This window comes from Sprattus sprattus (genome assembly GCF_963457725.1).
Source record: "Sprattus sprattus genome assembly, chromosome: 11".
NCBI classification, from domain to species: Eukaryota; Metazoa; Chordata; class Actinopteri; order Clupeiformes; family Clupeidae; genus Sprattus; species Sprattus sprattus.
The window spans coordinates 14,898,054-14,922,989 of record NC_137909.1 but is presented as its reverse complement, the minus strand read 5'-3'; the positions used below and the strand labels follow the sequence as shown (position 1 = coordinate 14,922,989).

General features: G+C 42.2%; 3 protein-coding genes across 3 annotated transcripts in view; all 3 read left to right on the top strand.

The window, feature by feature from the left end:
- The window catches only part of sez6l (seizure related 6 homolog (mouse)-like), a gene marked incomplete at both ends in the record, with an annotated part of 44,526 nt that extends 36,894 nt beyond the window's left edge, over positions 1–7,632 (top strand). The window contains 10 exons of the mRNA XM_080848019.1: positions 1–81; positions 366–504; positions 1,220–1,416; positions 3,642–3,836; positions 4,397–4,588; positions 6,061–6,255; positions 6,524–6,559; positions 6,762–6,876; positions 7,339–7,444; positions 7,603–7,632. The exon at positions 1–81 is cut by the window's left edge and continues 114 nt beyond it. Of these exons, the coding sequence (XP_080704145.1) occupies positions 1–81; positions 366–504; positions 1,220–1,416; positions 3,642–3,836; positions 4,397–4,588; positions 6,061–6,255; positions 6,524–6,559; positions 6,762–6,876; positions 7,339–7,444; positions 7,603–7,632 (1,286 nt within the window). The remainder of the gene's footprint in view (positions 82–365; positions 505–1,219; positions 1,417–3,641; positions 3,837–4,396; positions 4,589–6,060; positions 6,256–6,523; positions 6,560–6,761; positions 6,877–7,338; positions 7,445–7,602) is intronic.
- Positions 7,633–16,401: 8,769 nt separating this feature from the next.
- Positions 16,402–19,457, top strand: tpst2 (tyrosylprotein sulfotransferase 2; the record flags this gene model as incomplete). The annotated part of the gene is made up of 5 exons (XM_080847134.1): positions 16,402–16,898; positions 17,222–17,539; positions 18,472–18,670; positions 19,177–19,227; positions 19,422–19,457. The coding sequence occupies 5 exons, from the start codon at positions 16,402–16,404 to the stop codon at positions 19,455–19,457; spliced, it is 1,101 nt and encodes a 366-aa protein (XP_080703260.1).
- A 2,008-nt stretch (positions 19,458–21,465) lies between these two features.
- On the top strand, positions 21,466–23,758 carry ubc (ubiquitin C). The gene is made up of 2 exons (XM_080847276.1): positions 21,466–21,522; positions 22,434–23,758. Exon 2 carries the CDS (start codon positions 22,441–22,443, stop codon positions 23,584–23,586), a length of 1,146 nt encoding a protein of 381 aa, XP_080703402.1. The 5' UTR covers positions 21,466–21,522; positions 22,434–22,440; the 3' UTR covers positions 23,587–23,758.
- Positions 23,759–24,936: the final 1,178 nt, after the last annotated feature.

Genomic DNA, 24,936 nt, shown 5'->3' with positions numbered 1-24,936 from the left:
CGCTGGAGCAGGGCCCTCCCGTCATCGAGTGCATCAACACCAGAGACCCCTACTGGAATGACACGGAACCTTTATGTAAAGGTACTGCTGTCTTTAATAATCTTGAATGTCCTTAATACTGGACATTATGGACTCTTAAAGAGTTATTTGTCTCCATAGAAAAAACTCCACAAAGGTTCTTCTTTGAACTTTATTAAGGGTTCCTCATAAACTCTTTTTTTTATCAATATTTAACACCTTTAACGATCAGTTTGTCCTTGTGAATTTGCCAATCATTATTGTGTGCTGTACCACTTTCCTGTGGAAGCGTTCCTCTGGTGCTGTAACCTCCTTAACCTGCATGTGTCTGGCCTTACGTGTCTCAGCTCTGTGTGGAGGAGACCTGGCGGGCCCCAGCGGGGTGATTCTGTCCCCAAACTGGCCCGACTCGTACGGGGAGGGGGAGGACTGCAACTGGAGGCTGCACGTGGGCGAGGACAAACGGATCCTCCTGGACGTGCAACTGTGAGTGAGGATGTAGTAATGTCAGTTTCCTGTGTATAGTAGGGCCCTGTTATATATATATATATATATATATATATATATATATATATCCCAAAAATACAATAAATCAAGTTTTTTAGTTATGAGCTCATCAGTGTCATTGCTACTAAAAGCTTGTAAGCCTGTTTTGAAATGACAGCGGTTAAACACTCATTGGAAGTTAACTCTAACTCTATACTTTCTCTGACCGACTAGCTTAAGTCACACACATACACCTGAGCACACCTGAGCACAGTTCCCCTCTGCACCGCATGCACGGAGTGTGGATGCCCAAACAGTTTTGTCTCCTGTCGTATCGTGTTTGGAGCAACATTGGTCCATGCGTGGATGGTTTACTGACCTTTTCAGCTGTCATCTTTATCATTGTACTCTCTCTCTGTCTCTGTCTGTCTTTCTCTCCTCTCTCTCTTTATTTCTTTTTCTATCACTCTCTCTTATTTTTCTCCCTCTGTGCCCCCATGTCTCTCTCTCCCCGCCTACTTCAATCATCTTCTTTTTGTCTCTTCCTACAACTCATCTTTAACTCTCTCTCCATCTCCCCGTTCTCTTCCACTCCTGTGTTTTTTTCTCCCCCCCATTTCTTTTTACCTCTCTCTATCTCCCTCTATCTCTTCCTGTCTCTCTCGCTCTCTCTCTCTCTCTCTCTCTGTCTCTCTATCTGTCTCACCCCCCATAGGCTGAACCTGAGTGACAGTGATATGGTGACAATACTGGACGGTGACGAGGTGACGACACGTATTCTGGGCCAGTATGTAGGGGGCACCAGCCCCTTCAAGCTGTCCTCCACCACACCGGATCTCACCATCACATTCCACTCAGACCCTGCCGGCTTGTTCTTCGGCAAGGGCGAAGGCTTCATCATCAACTACATGGGTGAGAGGGCGTCAGGGATGGCGTCAGGGATGGCTCCAGAAATGGTCGGAGGAGGTAGAGGGGGTTGGAGGACTTATGGAGGCAGGGTGGGGCATTAGTTGTATACACCAAATATTTTTCAGTCAGAAGCCAGATCTTGCTATCACCCGCCATTCCAACCCTAAGGGCTTGGGCTCCGCAAAGGCGGGGGCTTCATCATCAGCTACATGGGAGACAAAAGCCTGGAGGAAGAGGAAGGAAGAGGGGACACAGAAGAAGGACGACGAGAGGGTGGAAAGGACATCGAGGGCTGGCAGGAAATGTCAAAATAATATATTTCACTCAGTCAGTCAGGAGCTTGAGAAATACTGGGAAATCTTAGCTGGGATTAATGCTTAGATTGTAGTGTGGCATTGCTCTGAACGGCAATATGTCCTGAAATACATGAAACACGCAAAGAAAACATGTGTTGGAAAATAGGGAGGAGAATAGGGAATAGGCTTAAGCGCAGAACAGACTTCTCCAAACTGAAACGCAAAATATGCCAAAGACTAAATTACAGACATTAATCAAAGATGCAAAACATGGCCCACAAAGTAGGACAGCTTGAACAAACTAGCAAAATATGCCAGCGAAAGTAGAGTAGGCTAACCAGCTTCTTAAAACAAATAGACATTACAACTACAGACATAAAATTAATACGCAAAACAGAACAGTGAAAAAGATAGATGAAACAACGCAAGAATATGTTACAGAAAGTGAGAAGTATGCTAAAAAACCTAAAAACTTACCCTGGTCTGTTGAGAAAAGATTATGTGTAAATAGCAAAACAAAATCACTGAGAGGTTTCTGCTGGTCATCACATCCATAACTTGGATGAGCAGTCATTGGATTTTAAGGGGGTTGAATATGTCATTGACCTGTTGTTGTTATTTATTGTTGTTTGAGTTCTCTTGAAATGGCGCTGAAATAACAAGAGAATCTATCACATGGACCGAAAGTGTATGTGTCCTTGAGGAATGTGCTGAGGAAAAGGATGCATTGCCTGAGACAAATTATTTGTCTAAGTGTTTGTTTAGTTTATTTTTCTCCTCTCTATTGTCCCTGGTATTCCTCCATTCTGTTTCTCTTTCATCCCATTCTCTCTGGCCTCATTCACTCATATCCTATTTATCTCTTTCTCCCTTGAGATTTATTCTTTCTCTGTTTTGTGAACATACTTATTTAGTCTCACTCTCCACTCTCCTTCTCTCTCGCTCTCTCTCTCGCACACACACACTCTCTCTCACACAGACACACACACGCACATCATTAAGTCTCACTCTCTCAGTGTACACCTCTCCCTACACACAATCTTACAAACAAACAGCACACATTTTAAGTTTGCTCTCCACCAAGAGTTCCATCTGAAAATGTGAGAACACAGACACATCAAATCACCTAGTAACCTGTTCATACACACATTAACCTCAAAACCACACATACCTGCACAAGCACACACACACACACGCGCACACACGCGCACGCACATTCACACAAACACACACACACACACTCACACACATACACACACACACTCATTCTGTATGCATAAACATGCCCTCACAAACTGAGAGATCATCCCTCCATCCTGATAGAGGGCACAAACCTCTCATGGAGGCACTCACTGCAGCCAAAAATGATTTTAATGCATGTGGATTGCCTGGCATATTGCATTACAAAAGCGTTCAGTGGAGTGAATGCCCAATGAAAACACTGTGAGCGGGCCATGAATTATTGATCTCTTACCAAGCCTGCTGGGATAGTGATCACTTTGCACATTAGCATGAAATTACTGCGTATGTTTAATGTATAGTCGGGTAATTGCCTCATACAATTTCAAACACATAGAGAGAATGTGTGCTGTCAACCTGTCTCAATGTGACTGATGGTGTGGTATTGTAATCTTGTCATTCTGATAGGACAGAGATGAGGGCTCTGCCCTAATTATCATGATCAAAATCTCATTCCTGTCTAGCCGATGCATTAAGCATAAAGTACTAAGTTCATGCATGCCAATGAAATATAATAGAATGTGTTATAAAGAATAAGAATGGACAATTAAATTGCCGATGGAGTGATTTTTGTGCGTATACCCTGTTCTCTTTTATTTGTACTCGGTAGAAGTAATTGTTTTTAAAGTACCTTGCACTATATGCAATAATTCATCTAATTAAATCTAATGCTGTTGTGATGCTCTCTGCCAGAGGTGTCGAGGAACGACTCGTGTCCAGACTTGCCTGAGATCCAGAACGGCTGGAAGACCACGTCACACACAGCTCTGGTGCGAGGGGCGCGCATCACCTACCAGTGTGACCCTGGATACGACCTGGTCGGCCGGGAGACGCTTACCTGTCAGCTAGACCTCACCTGGAGCATGCAGCCCCCCTTCTGTGAAAAGAGTGAGTCTCAGGACTGTCAGAGACTGGTGTGTGTGTGTTATCATGTATGAGGGGTAGTGTGTGCGCGCACGTATGTGTGTGGGGCTTGATGAATGTACGTGAAATGATCGGTGCATCGGTGTGTGTGTGTGTGAGCGTGTGTATGCGTGCATGCTTGCCTGCATGTGTGTGTATCTGTCCAACAGTCTGTGTCACACAGCCTGTTATTAAAATGTCCAAGTCATAGGGTGGTGAATCATACCTCTGAGGTAAACACTGTAGGACGGTAGAGGCTCAGTGTTCTGACGTAGCCTTGTGCTAAGTATGGCCTAGGGGCTACCTTTAACCAGTCCACTTAAACCATACCAATCCTCTTGACTGATTGCATACCACACTCCAATCTGCTCCAATCAGCTGAGGGTTCTAGACTTTACGGCCATGAAAACCCAGCTAAGAGCACTAGGCAAGATGATCAGTGCTGTCCTCTTATTTGTTCTTCTTCTGCCTCCTTTCTCTTTCTCTCTCTCTCTCTCTTTCTCTCGCTCTATCTCTCTCTCTCTCGCTCTCTATCTCCCTGTCAGTTATGTATTGCTCAGATCCAGGCCACGTAGAGCATTCAACTCGAAGTCTCTCTGATCCCAAGCTTCTGGTGGGGACCGCCATTCAGTACACCTGCAATCCGGGCTTTGTCCTGCAGGGTGGCGCCACTCTCACCTGTTACGGACGGGAGCCTGGAACTCCTGTCTGGACATCCCGTCTGCCTCACTGTGTTTGTAAGTCTCACACACACAAGTATAGATACACACACTCACACATGCACAGACATAGCATGACATGCACAGATATAGAGTTATTAGTGTGTTTGGGACCCAAATGTTAACATGCGCTGTTTGACATGATCAGAGGACTGCATTGTTCACACACTCTCACACTCACAAATACACACACACACACACGCACACACACACACACACACACACACACACATACACACACACACAGACACACACACACACACACACACAAACAGCACTGTGCATATAACCATCTAAACGTTTTACTCTGGTGGTAATGGGTAGCTGCAGCTTATACGAACATTGTTTACACCATTAACTTCATCCGTGATGGCTCCGTTTTGATTAAGGCGTTTCAGTTCATTGACACATCCGTCCTCTGGCCGGGAATGGAGTTCATTAGAGGCAGAGCCCCCCGCTGTATACAGCACTCCGTCTGTTCAGCGTACTGCTGCTGCTTCCCACATGCTGAGCGGAGGCGACATTAGCACAAGCGCTACAGACATGCCTTCAGATGCACCATGGAAACACAACAAGGGCCCCCGTCTCCATGGACACCGTCCAGTCGGATGGAACACTAGCGTAATTATCAAAATCGAATTAAACCAGCCAAGGAGTTTGAAATGTGTTAATCAGGGTTTGAGCCAAGTGGAGCACAGAACCAAAGAAGCAAAACTGTTTCCTTGTGAAGGATGTGTGTGAATGTTAGAATATTGTTGTGGTGTTTGACACTTTTGGTAACACTGAAGTCTCCCTGATTTATATTTCCATTTGCTGGGGTGTGACCCGTCTGTGCAGTAGTATTTAACTCAAACTTGCAGTTTCTATCAAGAACACATGCAAGATCTGTGAATGGACAACATGATCTGTGTAAGGATATATGTCAGTGTCTCCTGGAGTCCATATAATGTAACAAGAGCATCATAATTTGCACAGTCATCCAGCATAATAACAAACACATTATTTCTCTGGGAGTCTTTTCTTCACTCCTCCATCATTCTAGTCTTTTGAACTGGAGAGTAATAGAATACTCACACTCGCCGAACAGCACTTTTCTTTTATGTGAGCCCAGCCAAAAGATTTGGCAGATTTGGCTGCGAGATCCAGCCAGATTAAAACATTAAAGGTATTATTATTATTATTATTATATTAATATTTATATAATTATTCTATAGCATTTTGCTCTGTGTTTGGCTGTTTTTGTTCACTACGTTTTCTAGCTCAGCAGCGCTCTTGCAGAAGGCTTGTGCATTTTCACGTGTTTCTCTGCCATATATCATCAGGTTAGATTAGACTTTACTGTTGTTGTGCAGTAAAATGCAGTTAGCATTAGTATTACTTACACATTAACTGCAGCTATGAGTAAACACTAAAGCATAGTGTGTCTGTGCTATAGTTACATATGTGACCCAATCTAATTTTTATGTTCCTCTTTTCTCCTCGATACCAAGCGGAGGACTCTGTGTCTTGCGAGAACCCAGGGCTCCCGGAGAATGGCTACCAGATCCTGTCCAAGAGGCTGTACCTGCCAGCCGAGACCCTCACTTTCATGTGCTACCAGGGTTACGAGCTGGACGGCGAGTTCGCCATCAAGTGCATTCTGGGAAATCCCTCATTCTGGAGCGGCCCACTTCCTCTTTGTCGAGGTAAGAGGAGGAGGAGGAACGGAGCCGTTAACGGCAGACTCTTGCATGGGTCTGGTTCAATTCTGCCACAGATGCTGTTAGATTCCTCCCAGGTGACCTTTGTGACAAGACTACACACTTGGAGATAACTTCTTAAAGGCCTTGACAGGGCAATATGCTCACGTAGCAGCTTCTAATCTTGGGTTATATTCAGTTTGGTTGTTATTTTTAAAATGCTGGACTGAGGAGAAACCTTTTGTGACTTTATGTCAATCTGTGTCTCTTGCAGCCAGGCCAGACTGCTTTGGCAACCATGCGCTGGAGGGTAAGTCTGTCCGGTTGAATATGCTACCTGCACTGCAGCCACTGATTTGTTTATCCCTTCCTGTTCATTTCCTTGAAGATATACTGAATCTATATGTCCTCTATTGTTTCTTGTTGCTCTCCTCTTTCCCGCTCCTGCCTCTCTCGCCTCCTTGCGTTCTCCCTCGCCTCCTTGCGTGCGTCTTCGCTGTGGCATGGGCTAGTGGCAGAGGCGGCTGCTAGCTCGTCTCTGGACGGGGGCAACATGGCGCTGGCCATCTTTATCCTGGTGCTTCTGCTCTCCGTGCTGCTCGGCGGCGTCTATGTCTATGTGACGAGGTCAGCCTTCCTTCTGAAAGCAGGGAACGTGCGTGTGTAGCGTGTGTAGCGTGTGTGTGTGCATTAGAATGACAATGAGAGAGTGACAGACAGTGGGCTTTACCTTTAATGGATCACAACCTTAGCCTCCAAACATTTCCATATAACTTGTTTTTGTTGTTTATGTCTATCTATCTATTTGTCTATTAATCTGCCTGCCTGTGTTTGTCAGCCAGTCTATCTATCTATCTATCTATCTATCTATCTATCTATCTATCTATCTGCCTGCCTACATCTGTTTGTCAGCCAGTCTATCTATCTATCTATCTGCCTGCCTGTGTTTGTCAGACAGTCTATCTTTTGTCAGACAGTCTATCTATCTATCTGTCTGTCTGTCTGTCTGTCTGTCTGTCTGTCTGTCTGTCTGCCTGACACTCTATTCATCTCCTACATGCTCTCATGGTTTCCTTATCTGTCCTGCAGGTGTCGCTATCACTCAAACCTGCGCCTGCCTTTGATGTACCCCCACCCATACAGTCAGATCACCGTGGAGACAGAGTTTGACAACCCACTTTATGAAACAGGAGGGGTGAGAGGCATTTCTCTCAATCCTGCCCCCACAGAAAAAAGATTCCTAAATCAACTAATCATTTTAATTTCATTAGTGTAACTGAAATAAGAACTGTATATCAGAGTAATACACTGAGTTGTTCATTGTAGGCTTTGGTCTGTGTTCGTCTCTTTCAGGACACAAGAGAGTATGAGGTGTCAATATGATGAGCCCACCAGAGGATTGGCCCCAGCCCATCGTGATTCCACCCCATCAGATGATTTGTAAATAACCCCGCCCCTACCCTGTCCTCAGCCTCATAAAACATGTCTGCAGTATGCACAGCTGCCACTAGGGGGCAGACAAACACAACGTGAGGGGGATGCAATGACAGAAAACATGAAGAGAAGTAGTCCCAGCAGACAGAAGAACTAGGTGAGAAGTGACAAGTGCAAATACAGAGAGATAGAGTTTGTGTGTGTGCGTGTGCGTGTGCGTGTGCGTGTGCGTGTGCGTGTGCGTGTGCGTGTGCGTGTGTGTGTGTGTGTGTGTGTGTGTTTGAGAGAGAGACATTGTGTGTGTGTATGTGTGGGAGGGAGTGAAGAGAGTGAGATGAAGAGAGAGAAAAAAGAGGGAATTGGTGTGGTGATAGAATCAGTGAAAGTCTTTGCGGTATTTGTGAAACTTGAGGGTGGCTTACTTGGAGCATAACAGTGGTTATGATTCTGAAGTGATAAAAAAAATAAACATATGCACTTGATGTAGGAAGGCATCCATTTCTTATTCAATCATTCAGTGAAACAAACAGAGAGAGAAAAAGAGAAAGAGAAATGTGATAAGAGATATAGTTTATTCGGTCCTTGACATGCCGAACATGCATAAGTGGCACCTTATGTTTGGGGCCGATCTGTAGGACAACCCGGAAATTCAACTTATCAGTCTGTCTACACCCCTTCCTGCCTGCAGTCATTTTTACGGCTTTGTACTTCAAACAGTTTTTAGAACAGGTTTTGGTAGTCAAACCCCCATGCAAGTAACATAAAAACAGGAAATCCACATGAAAAAAAGATGTATTTATTTTAATGTAAATGTGATGTTTTCTGCTGATCAATGTACATTTTTGGTTTTGAAAATAATAAAAGGAACATGAAACTGATTTCCCTAAATAAATGGTAAAATAAACACAACAATAGATTATTTCTTACGAAACAAGAAGTGTCCTTATTTTTGTTCACTGTGTTGAAGTAGATTGGGAGTGTTTACTATTTTATTTTACATTATATTTCTTGTATGTTTTTTCTTCTGAATCTATACTCATACAGCAGTATCCCCTGTAAGACCCAAGCATACAAATAATATCTAAAAAAAAAAAATAATTCAGTCAGATGATGTTGTAAGTTTTTAGGGAAACGTTGTAATATTGCAACGTTGGGCCTAGTTGGTAGCAGAATTTCAGAACAAATACAATTACAATACCAATAATAATAGTTCATTTGGAGTGTGTATTGCTTACATAGCACTATAACAGTACATTTCATTAATAATAATCACCGAAGTCATATGTTTATGAATCATAATTTATTTAAAAAATATAAAAACTGGATAAAATGTAATACAAAACAGAATGGAAACTTCAAAGAATCAGTGTCCGTTGTTTACTTGCAATGGTAGTCCCAAAAGCAGTTCCTGCACTTTCTGCAGAGCGTATTGGAATATTCTAGTGTCTGCAGCGTCCTCTAGTTGTTTTCACCGGGAAATGTACAACCATGTCCCTCGCATCGGTTGTGAGTGTGTGTGTGTATAGATGAGACCTACATCTGCAGAACAGGTGTGTGTGTGTGTGTGTGTGTGTATAGATGGGACCTACGTCTGCAGAACAGGTGTGTGTGTGTGTAGATGAGACCTACGTTTGCAGAACAGGTGTGTGTGGGTATAGATGAGACTTACTTCTGCAGAATAGGTGTGTGTGTTGGTATAGACCTACGTATAGGTGAGACCTACGGATGTGTTTATAGATGCGACCATGTCCCTGCTCTCTCCATTTTGGACAGCATCAATGACATCGTGGGCACTGAAGAAAGCTCTCCTTGTTGGTGTCATTCTGAAATGGAAATAATAGGTGGAGAATGTTCAAGTATAACTAGTTCCAATGCAAATGAATCCTATTCAGGCAATACATTCCACTGATGGCACACAATACTGTCTGGCTAGCCTAATGTGCTCTCTACTTACATTTACAAAAGGAGAATACAGCCCCCCCCCCCCCCCCCCCCCCCAGAACTCTTACATCCCTACATTCCAATACATTCACACCTGTCCCTTGTGTAACAAGGAGATATTTGGGTAAACAAACAAAATCCATATAAAAATTATACTATTATTACTACATCTCACTGCTAACATAGAAATAACATTGGGTTAAGGTAAGCTAGCTAACCCTAACCCATTTAGAATTAATCTGGTCTAAACTGAAAATTATAACAAATAACCCTTATGTAAAGTGTTAATCATCAAATACATTATATTTCTGTAAGTATTTATCCTGTATCTGAACATTCGAGAAGTGGAATGTCTCCATGTAGTGTGCAAGGTGCACATGCTATTTTAGCCATAGATATATAGAATTACTAGATAACTCACGGCGGAGTCTAGAACGTCCGCAGAGGTCGGCCATCTTACCCCGGGCAGATTGCTCACCGTAACATTGTTGTGGTAGTGAAAAATGTACTTTTCAAATAACCATAGCTTGCTCAATTTTCAACCGATTTTTAAACGGGTTGGTTTGTTATAAACGTCAGAGATGTAGCTATGGCACTATGTACTTATGAATAATCATTTAATGTTCTAAACAATAGAATAATTATTCTAAGTATGTACAATATACGACAATTCAGCATGACGTCACAATAACAAATATCTTACTTCCGGGTGGCAAACTTCGCCTCTGCCCATAGTAAACCTTACACGTTTAATCATAATTATGAATATGATTACAACACGTTTTATGCAGATGATCTTGTCAACTGAAAAAACTAGACGTTCCTGATTTCGTTGCTGTTGATATTTGTTAGCGAATAACGGTAATATTGCATCTACCAAGTCATTGAAGAACATTGAAGTAAAGTCGTAGTGACTGAGATCGCTTAACATGAACGATTTTCAGGACTGTTTGTAGCTTTCCAGCTATTTGTGTGGACACAAGAATTTGTCCATACAGATATAAATAAAGTACCTATCTATTTCACAATAAATTATCGTATTATAACTTTACATACTTTAACTGTAATAATCACAAGATCATGTTGTAATGTAGAATTTACTGTGAAATCAATAGACACAGTAAGTTACTGTGAAAAAAATGATACAGTGATTTCACAGCATTTTGTTATTCCACAGTAATATAGGCCTACTCTATTCAAATCCTCCTTTGAGATAACCCAATAAATTACTGTACGTTTGAACAACTGCGCTGCATTGTGGGCTGAAGAAGAGACAGTTGAACTTGGATCCACGGAGGATGATAGAAGAGCTCGAAGGTAAGTTTGACAGACAGCTTGTCACAACTTTATAATATTGTTTGTTGTCTGGGTTAGTAAATGAACGATGTTTTGGATCAAGTGTGCGAGTTATTCGATGAAGAATACGCGAATTAGCGTGAAAGTTAAAGTTAGCTAACGTTGGCCACCAGCTGCAGTAACCAGCTAAGTCATTTTAAAGGCGTTTACCCCCGCGAAGCTTTGCCTCATATCTTTGGAAAGCTCAAATTACGTGTTTTCGTAATGGTCCCCTGATGTCTTTAAGAAGCATAGCGTGCCAGTTATTTGGTCGAGAATACGCAGTTATTAGTGCAAATATGCGCAAAAGTGAGCTAATGTTAGCCTCCAGCTGCAGCAACTAAGTAATTTCAAAGCTGTGTTTCTCCAAAAAGCTCGCATCACAGACAATACAGTATTTTATATCTTAGGAAGGTGCAAACTATGTGTTTTCATTTGGTGGTCTTTACATGTCAATAGGAAGGATATGCATGAGTATTTGCTAGACTACTATCTCTCAGTATCTGTCAGTAATTGCTCTCCATTCTTTTTCAGAGGCAGTTAACAAGAGTGGAGCAGGCTGTTGGGGTAAAAAGAACACCTTGCCAAAGGGGCAAAAAACGATTTCATCTGATGGGGAAAATAAGTGTTTCTCTTTTTACTATTGTACTTTTTACTATTGTACTCCGTCATTGAATGTTTCATCAAACTAGCAAATTACATTTTGATCAAATTAAGCTTATATTCATGAATCACTACAAAGTTGCTATAGTTGTTATTTATATTTAAGGATGATATTTTCTTAAAATATATTTATGAACTGTATTTTAAGGTCTTTGCCCTACGATGGAAGCCAATTTCTTATCTGGCTTGGCTTTCAATACTAATTTATTTGGTGTACGATTTGGTTAAAGGGGAAGGGGCACCACTGCATGTGCCTTTAAAAACAATGCAATATAAAATCTGTAAAACTGAAAGTTGTCTTTGCTTATTGTTTACAGGTGCATCTTGGGCATTTACTCAGAACAAGGCTCGAAGGAGAGGCGTGGACTTTGTAAATGTGAATTTGTCGTGTGCATTTTTATAAATCACAGTTTATAAGTCAAATTTGCAGTATTTTGCAGAGTTATTTAAATTGTAAATGTACAGTACATTTCTGGCTACTAGTTGCTTTACCTTTACAGTAAAAAGCATAACAAAACGGACAATTACTGTAATTTATATACAGCAAGACGATGTAATTCCACAGCTACATACCGCTATATCACAGTAATCCAATGGCATGACTACTGTGAAGTTACAATATACCGCTGTAGTTGCATTGCATTTTGCTGTGAAATGTTTACAGGTAATTACTGTGAAACATGTACAGTACTTTACTGTGAAATATTTAAAATAAATAACTGTGAAATTATTGTGAAAGTAATGCAACTAGTAGCCAGTAATTTACTGTAAAAGTACAGTACCCACAACCTCTCCGGTCAGCCAGGTCTGCCTGTGTCTGCCTCTTTCGATGGCGAGGCGGTGCTTGTACATTGTCATGGTTTTCCTGAGTTTTGTGTCTTTAACTGTCTTTTACTGTATTCAGGTAATAAAAACACCTTGTGCATGTGTGTATTTATTACACCTTTCTGTTCTGTTTAATGTTATTTTCACATGAAAACCCATGGTTATAATTATAATTATTCATAAGTATGCAGTGTCATAAATACATCTCTGTACAGGGTGGGGATTTCAACATGCATCATTTCTTGATGTATATTTGTATAGGGAAATATTGTACCTACTTTAGATCATTATTGTCAGTGAAGCACAGTTGCAAGCCAGTTTAAAGACATATTATGACGTCATGATGGCCCAATGTAAGTCAATGGGAAAAATTGTATTAGTTTTTCTTTAATGTTTTAAAAAGTATAACGTTTAAAAATATGAGAAATACATAATCCTAGTGTCCTTTACAAGACCTACACAACACATTTTGAATGAAGTTTCTACGTTAAGGTGTTCGAGCTGAATTAAGCACAGAAGTCGGTACAAAGAATAATAAGTATAAGAAACGAAGGAATAACAATACGGGGCATTTCATGCACTGTAAGTATTTACATGTATATAGTGTCATAGCTACATCTCTGACGTGTATAACAAACCAACCCGTTTAAAAATCGGTTGAAAATTGAGCAAGCTATGGTTATTTAAAAAGTACATTTTTCACTACCACAACAATGTTACGGTGAGCAATCTGCCCGGGGTAAGATGGCCGACCTCTGCGGACGTTCGACTCCGTTGGCCGGCAACGCGGATAATGTATCTAGTAATTCTATATATCTATGATTTTAGCTACCATTTTCACCCAACGTAGTAAAATTACAACAATGACATTCAGCTAAAAAATCTAATGTGATGCATTAATTCCACAATAACTTAGTATTTACATGAACTACATATTCTAACAATTACCCCACAAAATATTTCATATTTCTTACTTCAATGTTGATATATTCAGTTGAATGAAACAAGCAGATGTGGAAAGTTCGCTGGCAGAGTGTGTTCATGGCCTTATGTCCACACCTATATATATATTTACAATCCAATGGCATTGCAAGGCAAGGAAATAGGACCCATTGAATATGTAAATGTGGTATTTCCCCCAAAATGTTTTTTGCAAGTTTGTTTTTTTGAGAGATAAAAGTGACGTTGTAATATTACAACCAGGGGTCTTACAGGGATATGTGGGTAAATCAGTTGTGACTTTGGATATCAAAGAGTGTACAGTTGTACAGGAGGGGTATGTTCGTGTATTATCATCACACAACTGTGGTTCCCCTATCGCAATTTCGTAATAGAGCGATTGTAAACAAGAAGGCCTTTGTGGTGGTTGTCTGTACTTCGACTCCCCAGGGAACTCCATAATGAACATACCTCTAGGCAGAGCCTTAGCATATTCAGATCTGCAGATACACACACACAAACACACAGGCTTTTTAAATTGTTAAGGGGTGTCAGACTCCTCCGGGGCCAGGATCATAGAGTTGCCGCACCAAGGTCGGCTCCAGGGACTGTGAGAGTGACGCGTTGTTTTGTTGGGAAGTAGGAGCACTGCTTGTGGCCTGTTAGATTCAACTTCAAATAGGCTAGTGACAGGAAGGAAGAAAAAGCTGAAAATACCAACTAAAATTTGGCTTTATTAATAGTTCCCTGAAATCTTCACTAACTGAAATGCAACCTTGCTCTCACACAAATGGATGTTACAGTAATCAATGTTAGACAAGGATTATGTATTAGTTCACTACTTATTCATTGGCACTTGATAACCTGATTTACTTTGCACAGAGCGCGTGTAATCATTGTATGGTCCATAAACACATTTGAACCATAACAGATGGTTATACTTTATACACAAGCTTATGTGTAGATCTGGCAGTGCTTTTGTAAATGCACCATACACCATAAAGGTTGGAACACCGTTTGGAGACATCCTTTGTCAAGATATTCATAATTTGTGTAATCTATATACTCTCCCTAGTGTACTATATACAATGTATGCATCACCAATGTTCTCTTCAACTAGATGGCTCTCTTCTCAGAGACAATCTCACAGACAATTTTTCCACTGACAAAATCCTCCACTGAACAGTTCTCACTCCTTAACTATGACTGCGACCAAAATACTTTAAAGGTACAGTGTGCATGGAATTTAGTTATCATTATTATGTTTCATTAGTGTATAATAACGTGTAACTATGAATCGGTCGAGCTCTTCGTATCTACATGGGGCAGGTTCTATGTCCACCATGTTGCACTGCCATGTTTCTACAGTAGCCCAGAACGGACACACCAAAACACTGGCTCGAGATTGCTTGATGGATTCTTAAAAAGGCAGACTGCCTGCTTTTGATTTCATATTCAAAGTAGGCTATGGGTTTTTGTTAGTTTAGAATGTGTTCTTCGTATAAGGAGCGGGTCCTCTTCCACAGAGTCTGTCATATTTCTACAGAAGCCCAGAATGGACAAACCAAAACACTGTCTTAACACTAACTTTTGCCTTGTTATTTGCATACGCTTGTAAAGGAAAAGGTATTTAGCTGGTTGCAATTCAGAAACCTCACCACTAGATGCTACTAAAAACGACACACTTTACCTTTAAATAAACCAATCCAAATAGCACACAGGTTTCCTAAGAATCTATGCATTCTAAATCTCAAAACTCTATTGGGAAGTTTTGATGAACAACATAGGAGTCGACAATTGTAAAATTCATGAAGCATTACACAAGTGAACCTCACCACACAAATATGATTTAAAACAGTTAACTGATTGTTTTTTTGTGGCTTATAGAATATATGCTGTATCTCATGGTACTGTCTGACACATTTTTAGGAATGTCCCATTACTGTTTCCTATTCGGATCAAAGTTTAAGAAGATAATCCCTTATTACAACAGCAGACCAAGAGTGTGGTTTGAGCCTGGTTTCCTCTTCACTCTCCATTTCTTCATTTCTGTGAACAGGAAGTATTGTGTGTTTCGATAAATGGGGGGTTAGAAAAACTGACCTTTGTAGATAAGCATCCACACAGCGGGAGCCAAGTTTTTTCCCCCCATTTTGACCTGCTCCCGTACAGAGCTTGGTTTGTTGCTGATGTCAGTGAATTGTGGAGGACTAAACGTGATCGTCAACTGGCTGAACTACTTCCTTGCTTTTCTAATCTCCTCTGGCAAGGAACGTCAAGCTACTGGTTGCACTCTGCCTGCTGCTTGGGGCTCGCAGCACCGCAAAGGTAGTATCATTAAACTATGTAGTTTCTTTGCTTTCACTTTGTGTCTGTTTTGTCTGTTCACTGTTCTGTCGTACCCTCTACACTAATACTACCAGTTGCAACAACTAATGCTCAGAGTAATTTGACAATTAAGTGGGTGTGTTTGTGTCTGACAACCTAAACCCTGTTTCACATACTCAGAAATGCTTGAATCTGGACTTTGAACACTGAGTCTTTTGAACTGGTGAACTTGAATTGTTTCAGAGTTAGATTGTAGTAAATGCCGTTCCTGTTAGTTCAGCTGTGCTGGTTCCATACTTTCAGTTTCTGTCAGAGTAACTGATAATAGCAGGTATTGTTCTGTAGTGATCTTTGCAGACACACACACACATATCCTGGGGTAATTATGGGCCCTCTGAAAATGTCAATCTATATTGTTTAAATGTCAACCATCTATACTACCTGCCATGTTCCAGAGCCGCTGTGCATTGCCGGGCCCCTTAATCTTTCAGGCTTTCCCCCCTAGCTTCAACCCTATAGGTAGACCTCAGTCTGCATTTACCTATGACCCTGTAAACGTTCACAGCAGTGTCTTCTCCCCTACTTCATCTTAGCATGTGTTTGGAGCCTTAGCCCCTCAGCCCCTTGCTTTGGATCGTTCAAAGCTGATTGGTGTGGTGTGGCGGGCAGCCATGTTGCTGTAGCGTGATGCGGATGTCCCTGAGGCGTGGCGCCTCCTCTCTGCTCTGGCTGCTGTTCCTGGGGCTCCTGCTGAAGGTGCTCCAGTGGCTTCAGGACTGCTCCAGTGGGGCGTCTGGAAGCAGCAATGCCTACGTGCTGGTGCGGGACAGGCAAAATAAGGTGCACGGTTACAACCACAGCTCGCCACTGGTGTTTGTGGGTGGAGTGCCGCGCTCTGGCACCACCCTGATGAGAGTCATGCTGGACGCCCATCCGGATATCCGATGTGGGGAGGAGACGCGCGTCATCCCCAGGCTCTTGGGTCTGAGGCAGGGTTGGGCAGTGGACCGAGGAGAGAGGCAGCGTCTAGAGGAGGCGGGAATTACCCAAGAAATACTTGACGCCGCGGTAGCAGCCTTCCTCCTGGAGGTCATCGCCCGCCATGGAGAGCCGGCCCCGTTGCTATGCAACAAGGACCCTTTCACTCTCAAGAGCGCCGTCTACCTTTCTCAGCTCTTTCCCAAGTAAAATGCAAATACTGACACAACAGAAAGGCATTTAGTCACTACATCCCACCTGTCTCATGCCATTTCTTTCAAATACCAGTTTCATGATAATTAGTTTTTTGTATGAATCAGTGTTATCAGTTGCTACACCTGACTCTTCCCCTCCTAAATAAGCCATCTTTGTATACTATGGCACAGTATCTATGCAAACAGTGTAGTCCCATAAACTATATATTTTAACACTTTATCCTTCACAATAATTACCCAATATTGTTTTGTTGTTATTTCCACGCCACCATTCTTCCCTGCCTTTACTATCCTCTCTCTCTGCTGTCCGTCAGCTCCAAGTTCATACTGATGTTGCGGGACGGCCGTGCTACCGTGCACTCCATGATCTCTCGCCGGGTCACCATCTCCGGCTTCAACCTGTCCAGCTACAGGGACTGCCTGACCAAGTGGAACCGGGCGGTGCAGAGCATGTTCTCCCAGTGCTCGCAGGTCGGTTCCCACCGCTGCCTGGAGGTGCATTACGAGGACCTGGTGCTCCACCCGCGTCCTACCCTCCAGCGAGTGCTCAACTTCCTGGAGATTGAGTGGCATGAAGGGGTCCTTCATCACGAAGAAGCCATAGGTCAGCCAGGCGGGGTGTCTTTATCACGGTAAAATTAATACAAATACAAACAAAACATGAACATGTACAATACATGAATTAATCAATAATGGACTCTTAAGCTAGTAATTAGTTAATTTTAACTGTGAGTGTGCACATGCCTATTTATGTGAATAAAATACATATAAACATGACAATCCAGACAGTAATGCCTTTCGGTGCAGGAAGCAAAGAAGAGGAAGTACCTTGTGGAAGTAGTTTGAAACCAGGATGTTTCAGACACATATCCCTTTTCGGCTCAGGGCTTCAGTTGACACTGTGTTCATCTTTTCATTTGAAATTCAGTTATGGAGAGCCTTTTTCTCTTATTGTGGCATAACAGCAACTGAAACACCTCTCAGCGATGTGACGTAAATCATTTATGGTTATCAACAACAGGAGTTCAGAAAAGTAAAAATTAAATCATTGAAACTGTGTTGACCACTCTTCAAATGCAGGACAAGACTTAAAACAACATTGACAGCACTGCACATGACTCTAAATGCATCTGTTGCTGGAAGAGGATTGGGTTCAGCTCATACATTCAATAACGTTTTCAAACGTTTTTTGTAGAGATGACCTTTAACATTTCAACATATAACCACAGATATAGCCGTTAGCACATTATGCAGGGGTGTGAAACAAGTCAGTAAAGAATTTTCCACTGTCTACCTGACAGTTTACTGTCACACAAGAAAATAACATTTAGGTTGGTCAGTTACATGTCCACTTTATGTCAACTTGTGTAGTAAAGGTGAGAGTAACAAGCCACAAATATGTAAGGGTTTTCTCACATGAGCTCATTTTGTTTTGTATGCCTGTGTGTGTCCAATTACTAGTGCAGCAGGAAGTCTAACTGAGAGATGAATGTGATGTGCCTTACTTGTAAAAAAGAGGTTCATATTTGTGGTTCCTACTTATTGTATGGTTTGTGTTTTCAAGCATTGAGCGCTCCACGGATCAGGTGATAAAACCGGTTAACCTGGAAGCTCTGACTCGCTGGGTTGGACACATTCCAGAAGATGTCTTGGCCGACATGAAGAGCATCGCACCCATGCTCAGGAGGCTGGGCTACGATCCAAACGCCAATCCACCCAAATATGGCAAGCCAGATGCCGTAGTGATCAACAACACAGATCGGGTACAGACACATTACTGCCAGAATTTCAAAGAAACTTCGTTATTGTCATGCTGTAGATCAGTGCACTACATTTTAAGACACAAGACTGTACTCTGAGAACCAGCAACACACTACAGTATGGGCTTGGCGTGGGTATGACTGAAAACAAACTGCTTTGTTGCCATGTTAAGCTGCAGACTTACACACTTTAGGCCTGCAGTAGGCTACACAGGGACACATAAAATCGTTAACATTTAGGCTACTTACATTCGTCTTGATTTTCTATGGAAACATGAGCTCAGCTTCATGTGTGTCAAGAGCCCTTATTCTGAGACAGAACTGATCTCTCATTAACCTGTTGGTGTTAAGAACACAACCCCAGTACAACTATACTTACTTACTGTTTTCTCAAAATCCAGAGAGTTTCTTTACCTTATTGGAATTTGTATAATATAGTTTCTTAACAAGATTACATGTATCACTGTTTACACAATGAGAAGCTATTTTCAAGTTATTCTCCTCCTTAGGTGCTAAAGGGAGACTTCAAAATCCCATCAAGTCTGAAAGGCCAACCACAAGTAAGTATAAAATACTTTTTGAACATGTTCATTACCTGATAAAGTCAGATTTTCTGACTGAGTCACAAAGTTATCTAGTTGTTAGCTAAATATTTGCTTATGACAAAAATCAACCATTCACTGTGGTCAAGAGACATAATGTAAAACATAAATGTTGATATAGCTGCAGAGTTTGAGTGTTGGTGACATTCCAGCAGGTACACTTTAATGGGACTGTCCCAGGGAGGTGAAAGAGATTGTGGGCAAGGTCATAGCTGTGCACAGAGTTACAGACCGACAGCGGGGAGAAAAACATCACACCACGCAAGACCATCCGTTCAGAGTCCAAAGGAGACCAACTGTTATGGAACTTAGGGAATGGCCTACTTAAAGGCAGCTTACCCTTCATGTGCATGTGATTGCAAGAAATCTTTTAAATAAATCTGTTCACCTGAAATGTGACTGTTTGACTCAGCTGCAATATTTGTGTGTAAAAAACTGGACTATCCTAGAACATTTGTGTGTCACAGGTAACAATGTAGTTTCTGGAAAGAAAAAAAGAAGCTATTCAGAGACAAAACTATGACAGAATGGCTAAAGAGTGAGTGGGTGATTGGAGAGAGAATTGTGGTGGTGAATTTTCAACCTTAATAAACCAGTAAAGTGAGGCACAGAAAGGGTTGCAATTGGACAAGAATAATCTCCGCGTCCAACGTGACTAAACTTTGAGTACGTTTTGTTTGCCTGAAACCACTGACAATAGCATCAGGCTGCTTGACAGGAGAATGTTTCTCATTGTTATGCACAGTGTAGAGCATTCATAGTTAACACCTGTCGAAGAATGAGTGCTGATAAGTGATCAAAACTGATTAAAATAGCCAACAGATGGCAGACAACCACAGGACAAAAAGACGGCTAGAATGTAATAATCTACAATGTAATTATCATCAGTGATATGGAAAAGGAATTCTCGTGTGAACCACTAAAGCAGTCTTAAACACAAATTGCTGTAACTCATTTTGGAAATGTCTCAATAGATAGGGCATTTGTCTATGTTTTGCTGTTCTGGTTCTTGACGATGGGCCGTGATGTGAGAAAAATGTGCCTACAGCACAACTTAAATATTATCGACAGCGCTCTGTCCGTTACAGTCCTGTTTGCCTGGATTTGGGCTGCTATACCCTTACGAAATCGGCTACATGCAGTGGGTGCAAGGTACAAGAAATGCTGTTAAGAGGGTAAAACAGCTGTAGTTGGAGGACTAGGTTTTTCAACTGTCGATACACGAAGCTAACATAGTAGCAATAATAAACGCCCACAATGACCTTCGAAATATTTTTGTAGCTCCCCTTTAAAGCCTCGTCCAGCTGTTTTGTCGTCCAGACACTAAGATTACAAATGAGAAAGATTTGGGTATCGCCGATTTAAATAAACTAACTGAAACCAAACGCCGATAGTCATGTTAGATGGTGCTGATATTTTTGCGATGACGTTATGGTTGCAGCAAGTTCTGCAGGGGTAGGTGTTGCGGCAGTCACGCGAGCCTAACTTCTCAAATCCTGTTGTGTTTAACATGATTTGGAATCAATGGCCCATAAATAACTTAATAACAAAGTTAACAGTACAACAACTTTGTCGTAACTATTTTAGTTATAAAATATGCTACACAATAGTACACCACCTTAAAATTGCATAAATAATAACGACCGTCATATTAAGACTAATTCATGATCAGACCGGAAGCTTACTGTACATTGCGTGGTATTCTTCAAAGAAATAGAAGTGACTGAACTGTCACATCAATCATGTTGTTTACGTTATCTGATGTCATTTAATGTAAAAAGTTATTTTAATATTTGTTTTTCCTTGCACATTTCGTGTGTTTTATAATTAGCTTGAGAACAAAAACATGCTGCAAACTGAAAAGCTGCCCCATTTCTAGAATCCTGAGTCATTTGCAGAATGACTATGTTTCTTCAAAAGGACGAATCACTTACCTATGGGATTTCTACATCCGCATTTTTCGACCCACATTCATTATGGGAATCTTTTATTTCAATATAAACTGAACAAGGATAGGTTTTCATCTAAGAAGAGTTTTTCTAATGCGTATGTACACAGGATGGGATAAATTGATTAAATTGTAAACAATACAGTCGAAAACCGCAGTTTCTAGTGCGATGGGTGTAACGGCGGAGGGATACAATAACAGCTTGGTATAAATACAACCGCCCTTTGTTTTCGACTTCAGACTCGTTCCCTGAAGACAGAAGAAGTACAACGTTTGTCGCCACCATAAACAAAGAACATTTGTTTGTGAGTATTTGTCAACACAAGATCATCAAAAATGTGAACATTACCATCTACTGTTTATATTTTTCCGAATTGGTATGTTAAATGTACTCGCTCGTCACCCGCTTCAAAGGCGTCGAAACAACTAAGCAACGCTAATGCTAGCTAGGCTTATGTTCTTTTTTCGTTTTGCATGCCAGCTTGTTTTATAAGGTTACGTGAATGGTTAAACGGGAACGGGGTCACGTGTTGTCTTCGAGGGTAGTAAAATGTAATTGGAGTTATTTGTATTGTCTCTACATCAGAGAAACAAACGTCGGATGTTTTTTTGTTAGCTGACGTTTACTGGCTAACACGCAAAGCTAAGTTAGCTGTCGATAATTAGTTGGCGTCAAATTCTCCAGCATTGGCTGCCCTACTATATAACCGACGAGTTAGCTGGCAGGTTATGTGCTAGGTAACATAACTAAGCTAACGTTTGAAGAGTTCGCAAAGGCTGGCTCGGTAGTTGAGTAGCATTTGACCCTTTTAGTTAAGCGTCCATGACGCTACTTCAGTCAGAATAATTCTTGTTTATATTAAACAATTCCTGTGATATTCACTGGGAAATGTAAAGTACAGTACTATAATTTAATAAGACTTGTCAACCTGCTTTCGAGAGGTTGCTAACATTGGCTAAAAGATGTAGTTTCAAAATGGCGTCGTGAGGTTACCAGGAAACGTCAGCTGTTCTCTCGCAAATAGGGTGGAGCTTCTGGTAATTATCTGACAGCTCGTTGCTGCCCTATTCTACCGGGGGGAAAGAGCTGATATTGAAGGCTTCTTTTTGGTGTAGCTTTGAGTAATCCTCAATTTTGATTTGATACTCATTGTATGTTGTTTGTTTTTTTTTTTTATGTTATCTTGACATGATTTGGCATTATGTCCCCTTTCAGTGTAAAGATGCAGATCTTTGTGAAGACCCTGACTGGCAAGACCATCACCCTTGAGGTGGAGCCCAGCGACACAATTGAGAATGTGAAGGCTAAAATCCAAGACAAAGAGGGCATCCCCCCTGACCAGCAGCGTCTGATCTTTGCCGGCAAGCAGCTGGAAGATGGTCGTACCCTGTCCGACTACAACATCCAGAAGGAATCCACCCTCCATCTTGTGCTGCGTCTCCGAGGTGGTATGCAGATCTTTGTCAAGACCCTGACTGGCAAGACCATCACCCTTGAGGTGGAGCCCAGTGACACCATTGAGAACGTGAAGGCCAAAATCCAGGACAAAGAGGGCATCCCCCCTGACCAGCAGCGTCTGATCTTCGCCGGCAAGCAGCTGGAAGACGGTCGTACCCTGTCCGACTACAACATCCAGAAGGAATCCACCCTCCATCTTGTGCTGCGTCTCCGTGGTGGTATGCAGATCTTCGTCAAGACCCTGACTGGCAAGACCATCACCCTTGAGGTGGAGCCCAGTGACACCATTGAGAACGTGAAGGCCAAAATCCAGGACAAAGAGGGCATCCCCCCTGACCAGCAGCGTCTGATCTTCGCCGGCAAGCAGCTGGAAGATGGCCGTACCCTGTCCGACTACAACATCCAGAAGGAATCAACCCTCCATCTTGTGCTGCGTCTCCGTGGTGGTATGCAGATCTTCGTCAAGACCCTGACTGGCAAGACTATCACCCTTGAGGTGGAGCCCAGTGACACCATTGAGAACGTGAAGGCCAAAATCCAGGACAAAGAGGGCATCCCCCCTGACCAGCAGCGTCTGATCTTTGCCGGCAAGCAGCTGGAAGACGGTCGTACCCTGTCCGACTACAACATCCAGAAGGAATCCACCCTCCATCTTGTGCTGCGTCTCCGTGGTGGTATGCAGATCTTCGTCAAGACCCTGACTGGCAAGACCATCACCCTTGAGGTGGAGCCCAGTGACACCATTGAGAACGTGAAGGCCAAAATCCAGGACAAAGAGGGCATCCCCCCTGACCAGCAGCGTCTGATCTTCGCCGGCAAGCAGCTGGAAGATGGCCGTACCCTGTCCGACTACAACATCCAGAAGGAATCAACCCTTCATCTTGTGCTGCGTCTCCGTGGTGGCAACTGAGTGGCCTGTCTTCAGCCGCAAGCGATGTCTCACTCCCCTGACTCCCCCTCCCCTTTTAACCTTTCCCTAACCTGCACCACTTTGCCCAACTCATATCAACCCAACACCTAACTCATACACCATCCCATTACATTCCTTTTTTCATTTGAATAAAGTCAAGCATTCCCGTAAATGTTTAAGTCTTGTTTGTGTGCAATTGTCAAATCAATACTGGCCAGTTTAGTATTTAAATTATCATTTGACCGCTTCAGATAGGAAAGCAGGATCTCATGATGGCAGTTTAAATCCTAATGGGAGTTGAGAGGCTGACTGAGATGACCGCAAGGTGCCAGTGATGAGTAAGTGTTTGGCACATAAGAAATGTGTGGAGGAGTGTGTAACCTATGCTGAAGTTAGTCTTGGAGGAAATCATCAGTCCAATGTGACTAACAACCAGGGGCGTATCTAGCCCTAGTTTCCTTAGCCCCCCCCCCCCCCCCCCCCAAAAAATATATATTGTATTATTTTGAGATCTTCAAACACCGATTTAGTGAACTCATTTTGTTTCATTTTGAGAGTTAGAAATAAAATAGTCTCGAGTAGCACAGGCATCCTGCTGGGTCACAGAAAAAAATTAGTCAAATCTAGGGGCTTAGCCCCCCTAAAAGTGGGTACCTAGATTCGCCCCTGCTAACAACCCTTGCATTAAATGCATGTTTTATATATATATATATATATATATATACAGCACTGAAGTGAAAAGCAGGTTTGTGTGCAGTGACTAATGAAATGGGTAGCGGTCTAGAGCAATACATGAAAAAAAATCCTGTTCTATGCGTCAACTATGACCGCAAGGTGGCAGCAATTCACTGAACAATCTAAACATCTTGCCTGAGGGAGTTTGTTCGACCTACGATCAATAGATGCTTGCATCTTATTTGTGGGTCACTCAATATACGATACAAATCGCCCATCTATATCACACGATATACGTTGAAGGCTTCAACGGAGACGCTTCCCATTCACGCCATGCGCCTTGCCAAACTGGTGGTTCCGATGCGTCGCATGTCTTGCAGTAGAACTTTTCAAGCAGGCGCTAGCCAATATAATAGCATTTACACATGTAATTATGCGCGGCGGTCATATAGGTTTAGTCGTTTTTTTCTTTTTTGGCCTGCCGATTTTCTGTTAACGATTCCCGAGACACTGAAACACCGGGATGCACGAAATTTGGTGGGCATGTAGCCTCACTAGATTAGCGTGGAACCATTGATTTTCGTTTTGATCCGTTGCACCCCCGTCGGACTGTCTGGACCTCTTTTAAAGAGGGTGGGGCGATTCAGTTTTCTGTGAATAAGTCGAAAACCGTAG